General features: G+C 48.3%; 3 protein-coding genes across 3 annotated transcripts in view; 2 read left to right on the top strand and 1 right to left on the bottom strand.

Annotated features, from left to right (window-relative positions):
- RPA2 (replication protein A2, 32kDa) overlaps positions 1-62 on the bottom strand; it is a 4,798-nt gene extending 4,736 nt beyond the window's left edge. Inside the window, exon 1 of the mRNA XM_009893016.1 lies at positions 9-62. Coding sequence (XP_009891318.1) covers positions 9-62 — 54 coding nt within the window. The remainder of the gene's footprint in view (positions 1-8) is intronic.
- Positions 63-325: 263 nt separating this feature from the next.
- Positions 326-6,493, top strand: SMPDL3B (sphingomyelin phosphodiesterase, acid-like 3B). Its single transcript, XM_009893015.1, has 8 exons — positions 326-434; positions 486-549; positions 1,346-1,443; positions 3,018-3,161; positions 3,758-3,930; positions 4,077-4,257; positions 4,867-5,000; positions 6,101-6,493. The coding sequence occupies exons 1-8, from the start codon at positions 326-328 to the stop codon at positions 6,491-6,493; spliced, it is 1,296 nt and encodes a 431-aa protein (XP_009891317.1).
- A 362-nt stretch (positions 6,494-6,855) lies between these two features.
- XKR8 (XK, Kell blood group complex subunit-related family, member 8) overlaps positions 6,856-7,446 on the top strand; it is a 3,676-nt gene continuing 3,085 nt past the window's right edge. The window contains exon 1 of the mRNA XM_009893014.1: positions 6,856-6,989. Within this exon, the coding sequence (XP_009891316.1) occupies positions 6,856-6,989 (134 nt within the window). The remainder of the gene's footprint in view (positions 6,990-7,446) is intronic.

The raw sequence follows: 7,446 nt of genomic DNA, 5'->3' as shown, positions 1-7,446 counted from the left end.
GGTCGGACAGGCCCTGAACCCGCTCGCTGCCGGAGCTCTCCGCAGTTCACCGTCTCTCTCATCCTCGCTGCAGTCCTGGGGGCTGAGGGACAGTGTCTGCCTCTTCAGAGAGCTGCTTCTCCGAGAAGAGAAACACCCAACGTTCCAGGAATTGGCAGTGGGGTTTCTGGGGTTGTGTGGTGCTCCCGGGCTGTGGTGCCATCCTGCCTGCTCCGAGAGTTGCCAGGGTTTGGAGCAGAGAAGGGGCAGCCGGAGGGCTAGGGCGCGTAAGGAGCAAGAGGGATCCAGGGTTCTTTAAGTGGTAACCATTTTGGAGAGGTGAGATATGGATGTGCTTTATAATGCAAAAAGGAGGCTGGGGGGAGAGCATAACCATGACAAGGGCCTCTTGACAGCAGCAAGAGGCTCCCAACAACCCCCAGCAGTGAGAAACGGTAAGGTAAGGAGAGGATCACAACTCCCTGTCCTTTTTTCATTGTTGCCAGCCCTGTCTGACTCCACACAAACTGAATACCTGAAACGCTCGGGGGAACAGGATGTGCTCTTTCTGTTGGTGCACCAAGTCCTGCCTGTTAGAGGCAGTGGGAGGAGAGCATTGCAAAACAAACTTGCAGCGTTTCTTTGGAAGCACCTGGGAGACTTGTCTCAAAAAGGGGCGGTTTTGCTTTAGAAGTGTGAGGAACCTCCCCAAACAGAGCATGTTTTCTCCTAGTATGGCTCCAGAAATGAGTACTTTATTCCACAGGAGACTTCAATACCACTTACAGGCAATAAAAGCTTTATTTGGCATGAATATATGTCCTCTTGTAATGTTTGCTTCTTTTCTAACAGTGCAACACCAGCCTTTAATCTGCTGTAATCTCCAGAAGCCTGCTGCGCTTTTGGAGGCAGGCGTCAATGATCACTACCTTACTGGAGGCATTCCTTTGTTTTATTTTAATGAGTTGTTATCGTGCTGTGCAAACAGCTGTGCAAACAGCTTTGTTTCACTATTGCTGGTCAGATGTTGACCCAAGATTGCAAAATGCTGTTCCTTGCAATATTTGCACTCAGCTTTAGTGTCTATTAAATACACTGAGGCAGAGTGAGCCTCCACTTCATATGCTTGTGTATAGGTTTTTCAAAGTAGAATAAAGTGGAGCACGTTTTCACTTTGAGCAATTCCTTGAAACTCCTTCAGTGCCTTGGCCAGCCAACATAACGCTGGCTCCTGCCTCCAAAAGCTTCAACTTTGTCTTTATTTTCTAGGAGGCCCAAAAAGAATAATGAAATTTCTCTGCCTTGCATACCCCTTTAGGTATATGCCCTGTTAGTCACAGTGACTGGGCCACTTTTATTTTTCTAGAGATGATACTCCTCACGTCCCCAATGAGAAGCTTGGAGAAGAAAAAGTTCTGCACATAATAGAAAATCTGACTTCTCTGATAAAAGAGACATTTCCAGGTAGGAGTTGAGGGGATGAGACGGGGAGAGGGACACAGTCTCATGGGAAGAGCTTACCAATGTGGAGAAATTACAGAATTGGGAAGGGGAAAGGCACAGAAGGGCTGTGGTCGTTGGGACTTGTTTGTCCTCTTCCTGGTTGCTGTATGGCATTAGGTGTGTCTGAATTGAGGCGTCTGATGCGCACTCGTTGTTTCAGGTTAACTCACTCAGAAGAGAGGAGAAGAAACGTTTCTGTAATTAGTCATGAAAACAGCAAAGGCTGCAAAATTTCCTCACACTTAATCCATGTCAGCACTGGGGGAGAGTGTTATTGATGGTGAAAGCTCACTGATTCATCTGTAAAGCTGTGGCTCTGGGATGGCTTGTCCCAAGGAAGGATCGTCCGTGCAGTGTTGTACCCCCAGTCCATGCAACGACATGGCTGGGGTGTGGATGATTCGCGTTTGCAAAACTCTCAAGCCACACTGTTCTTTCCAAGTCTGCAAGTGTCTGTTATGATTTGAGAAACTGACAATGATTTCTTGTCGTTTAGACAATTATTCTATCGCCTGATGACCCCTCTCCACCTGGGAAAGGGAATTGGGGAAAAACAAGGAAACATGAGGGTTGAAATATAAATAGGTTTAATAAGATAAGACTAAATAATTAACATTAATAACACTAAAGAACCAATATTGATCCCAATACCAATATAAAATATACAAGGATTATGTCGTTGTAGAGACGGACACGACACTCAATATCCAGTTACAGCAATCGTCCTTCTATTTTACAAGCAGTGCTCTTTTATATCCTCTTAGCTGGTTGCTTATCTGTGCATATATTCTAACATTCTACTTTTGCCCAATCCACTCTCACATCACACACCATTCAGCCAATACAATTGTTGATCACGCACTGTTCATGCTCTGGGAAAAGCCAGGATGTTTGCCACCCCTTATCTTGTTTGCTCGGATCTTCTCAGGATTCTTCTGTCTCCTCGAGGGTACACGGGTATCTGTTCAGGGTCAGTGTTAAACTTGTATTTTGATCCCTCGGACCAGCCGAGGTCTCCCACAGGATTGTACTCAGCGAGATTTATCCATAGGAAGCTGTGCACCCCCAGCAGTCGACAGCAAATGTTGGACACTGTGAGTGCTATGGCTTTGGGAGGAAGGGAAGGGCTCAAGGCTCTAGCACCGGGGCAAGAAGTTCTCAGGATCGCAGCCATCAAGGGATAGAGAGAACTTTGCATCAAACTTTCTCATTTATATTGAGTGTGATGTTCATGGTATGAAATAATCCTGTTGGCCAGCTTGGGTTAAGTGCCCGAGTCTCGCTCCTCTTCATCCCTGCACCTGGTGAGCTTGAAAACACTGAGACCTTGAAACCCACATACCATAGCTGGCTATAAAGTAAATATTTTCACAAATTCAGACACTAGAGTCTTCTAAAAGTGCAATTTTCCCAAGCATTAGAAGATAAATTAGTCCTGTGTCGTTCAAACCAGGACAGTGCCTCAGGGAGCTTTGGTGCTGAGGAACTCTGACACAAACATGGATTCCTCTTTGCCTGCTTTTCTCTGTCTCTAGATACTAAAGTCTACGCAGCGATGGGCAATCATGACTTCCACCCCAAGAATCAGTTTCCAGGGAAGGAGCACAGGATCTACAACCAAACAGCTGAACTGTGGCGTCCCTGGCTGAATGATGCTTCCGTTCCCCTTTTCAGAGCAGGTATGGCACCACTGGCTCATGTTGGCAGCACTCCGGGGAGATGGGGTGATTAGAAGAATACTACAAGTAGTTTTCCCTGTTTCTATGCTCAGAGCAACAGTATTTGTAGAGTATTTGCAGGGAAAGGGTCCAATTTAATACTGATTTATGGCGCTGAGTTCTCCTGCATGCGAGAAAAGAAGTTTCTTTATGCTTTAGTCTCTCCTGCTTTCCTCGAGTTACTGTAAAGTCTCCCTTCAGGGAATGCAGAGCGGTGAGCTCAGTGGAAGAAAAAAGATCTTTTAAGAAAGCTGCTGGCGCAGGCCAGTGCTGTGGCTCTCTAGGGCTGCCCAGCTCCTGGTGCTGCATGCTGTCCCCATGCAGGGTTTCCCTTCACCCGGAGAGGCATAAGCGCGACAGGAGGTACAGAGGGGGAAGCATCACTCCAAATCCCCACCCTGGAGTGGTTAGAGCGCTCCTGGCACCTTGTCCAGACAGTGACTCTGCCATGGCTATTGCCAAGGAGAGCTGAGAGGGATGGAAACAAAGGAATCTCGGGTCACAGCAACCAGCGTGACCAGACCTCCAGCTCTTTCCTGGCTGTTTGCATTTTTCAGGAGCTTTCTACAGTGAGAAGCTGCCCGGCCCAAGGACAAGGGGGCGAATGGTCGTCCTCAATACCAATCTGTACTATGACCAGAATGACGAGACAGCTGGTGAGGAAGATCCTGGAGGGCAGTTCCAGTGGCTGGAAGACACACTGACCAATGCCTCTAGAGCAGATGAAGTGGTATTGAAAGAAATTAATGAACAAACTTTGTAGAGGGCTTCTCCCAGCCTGGAAGCACTTCTGGCTCCTGCTCTCCACTCTGTGGGGAGACAAAGTTCTGTGGGAAGCGTGGGCTTTGCATTCATTGCAACCTTTTGCCTTTGTAGGTCTACATCATAGGGCATGTTCCTCCCGGCTTCTTTGAGAAGAAACGAGGCAAGCCCTGGTTCCGGAGTGGCTTTAATGAACGATACATGAAAATTGTGCAGAAGCACCACAGAGTGATTGCTGCTCAGTTTTTTGGGCATCATCACACGGACAGCTTTCGGATGTTTTACAGTGATACAGGTACTGGTTCTGGCCACCTGAGCATTTGCATGATAGCTCTGCCAACCCCCAGAAAATCAGTGTTGATGAGAGTTTTCAGTGACTGTTAGCTGAATGCAGCTGAGAAGCCAGAAAAGGCTTGTGAAATGTCAACAAGAGACAACAGTGGTTCTGATCTCCACCCCCAGCCTGTAGTTCCAGCCCTCCTTCTTCTTTGCCCTCAAATTTTGTCATTTCCCCTCAATGCCTTGCAAATTCTTGCCTGCTTGCTGTTGATGGGTTTTGGACATCAGCTTAGACATAAGGGAGCAGTAATCAATGTTTGCGTTGGGGTTATGGGTAGTGCTCTGGGTCTCCTTTGCATCGTTCTCTTGCACGCCCTCACTGCAAGAGTCTTCAACAGCAATGGAAAGCCCGTTCTCAGCTGCAGCAGTCCTGTGTTCAATCCCCAATGCCGTTCAATGTGCTGATTTATGTGTACCCTGTTGTGACAAAGCTGCTATTTGCAGTGTGATCGGTTCCTGGGGTGCTCACTGCAGTATTGACAGGGAGGGTGCTTACTGCAGTATTGACAGGGTGTAATACAAGCCAGGGTCTCCCATTCATGGTTTATTTTGCCTTTCTGTTAAGGTTCTCCAGTCAATGTCATGTTCTTGGCCCCTGGAGTGACTCCCTGGAAAACAACATTACCTGGAGTGAACAATGGAGCCAACAACCCTGGGATCCGGGTGATCAACTATGATACAGACACCCTTCAAGTGTTGGTAGGGGATCCCTGTGTGCTGCACACTGCAGTTCTGGAAGAGTACTTTAATTCCTCCATGTGGTTTTAACAGGCAGGACTACAGGAGCCAAGCGGCTATGTAGGAGAGGAGCTCAACCAAGATATTTCAGCCTCGTGGCTAGCACAGAGATTTAGTAAGAGCATCAGCGAGTAAAGGCAAGGTGACTGCAGTCAGCTGGCCCAGGCCTTCTGCTAGGATGAGTTCCCCATGGCAGTGCAGGACAGGCTTTGTCAAGTTCTTCATGTCTTTAGCCAGTCTCCTTTAACACTTGCTTTACCACCCTGGTAACATGGATTGCAGAACTTCTCTTTGGGGACTGACAGACTTGTCAAACCCCCTCCAAAACCTTTTAACTCTCTCCCCCCTGCTTGTGATATTGATTCATTTGTAATGGATGTGAATTTAGGTGAATTAGATGGGCAGCTTCTGTTTCCTCTGTCTCTTACTTGCAAAGAGGTAGAGGATGGGGTGTTTGTGCCTTTCTTTGCAATGGATTAAGCAGCTCTATAGATACTCTGATTACATGTTTATAGACTGAGAAATGAATACTAAAATACATTGTGGAAGGCTGGGGAACTAGTGAAGCAGAGAGGAAAAAGGGCAAGAGACTGAGGACAGAAGTTGTGAAAAACTTTGCTCTTTAGTTTGTTCACAGTTGGGAAAATAACTTCACTCGGTAAGTAACACCACTCCAACCCTTGCTTCCGCTAGTGGACAGTGTTGGTAGTAAATAACAATGTGATTCTGGAGCAGGCTCGAAATTTGTGATGTTTGGAGATAAAAGTCAAGCAGAGAAAAGCCATCCCTTCATCCCTTACCAAACAGGATGCTTTTTTGTTGAACTCTGGAGGCTTTCACCAGAGGTGTCTGTCCCCACGTTCACATCTCAGTAGGAAGCACCTGCTGGGGGGCAGCTCCCCTGTCACTGGGCAGGGAGATGCGCTGCCTGTGGTGAATATGCGTCTGCGGTGCTGCACACCAGCATCTGGAGAAGGGGCTGATCGCATCCTAGCCAAACATTTTGCTCAAGGCCTGGTCCTTTCCTGATTTGTCTTCGTTCTGTTTTTCTCTCCCTGGAGGATATGGTGACTTACTACTTGAACCTAACTCGTGCAAACATGATGGCGCCAGCATGGGAGGAAGAGTTCCCAATGTGGGAGGAAGAGTATAGGTTGACAGAAGCCTTCAAAGTCCCTGATGGCTCTGCACGCTCCATGCAAACGGTGCTGGAGAGAATATCAAAGGATCCACGCTATCTGCAGCAGTACTATGAGTTTAACTCTGTCAGATATGACCTCACCCCATGCGAGGAGGCATGCCGCGTTGATCATGTTTGTGCCATCAGGGAAGTTGATTTTACAAAGTACAATGAGTGTGTTAAAAACAGCAGCCCTGCCTCTATCATCATCAGTGTTTGGCTTTTGTTATTCTCCTTGCTTGTAGGACTTCTGAGTCCCCAGCATGCGCTGTGATGACTGAGAGCAAGAGGAAATGAAGAGAGCACAAGTTCACGGTGGACATATGAATCAGCAGTTGTGAATGCTTTTGACATTGAGAACTTACTCAGAAACCAAGACAAAATCTGTGGCTTTTACTAAAAGCTCTATGATGTTGATTTGAAATCTTCTAGAAAAGCTTGATTGCTACAAAGTCTTTTTGTGCCAGACTGACCTGCACCTGGACTTGTGCAAAGCATTTGACACTGTCCCGCACAACATCCTGGTCTCTAAATCGGAGAGACACAGGTTTGACAGATGGCCCACTCAGTGGATAAGGAATTGGCTGGGTGGCTGCACTCAAGAGTTGCAGTCAATGGCTCGATGTCTAAGTGGGGATGAGTGGTGTTCTTCAGGAGTCAGTACTGGAATTGGTGCTGGTTAACATCTTTATCATCAACATGGATAGTGGGGTTGAGGGCACCCTCAGCAAGTTTACTGTCAACACCAAGCTGTGTTGCGAGTTCAACATGCTGGAGGGGAGGGATGCCATCCAGAGAGACCTGGACAGGCTGGAGAAGTGGGCCCATGCCAGCCTCATGAAGTTCAACAAGTGCAGGGTCCTGCACCTGGCTCGGGGCAATCCCAAGCACAAATACAGGCTGGGCAGGGAATGGATTGACAGCAGCCCTGAGGAGAAGGACTTGGGGCTGTTGGGGGATGAAAAGCTGGCCATGAGCCAGCAATGTGTGCTGGCAACCCAGAAAGCCACCCCCATCCTGAGCTGCATCCCCAGCAGCATGGCCAGCAGGGCGAGGAGGGGGCTCTCCGCAGAGTGCAGCAGTGCTCCTCTGCTGCGCACTGCGGACACCCCCCCCTGCAGTGGTGCCTCCAGCTCAGGGGTCCCAACAGCAGAAGGACACGGAGCTGTTGGAGTGGGGCCAGAGGAGGCACCGGAGATGCTGCGAGGGCTGGAGCCCCTCTGCTGG

The sequence above is a fragment of the Charadrius vociferus genome, unplaced genomic scaffold (assembly GCF_000708025.1).
Source record: "Charadrius vociferus isolate BGI_N301 unplaced genomic scaffold, ASM70802v2 scaffold459, whole genome shotgun sequence".
In the NCBI taxonomy this organism is placed as follows: Eukaryota; Metazoa; Chordata; class Aves; order Charadriiformes; family Charadriidae; genus Charadrius; species Charadrius vociferus.
This window is presented reverse-complemented; position numbering and strand designations above follow the sequence as displayed.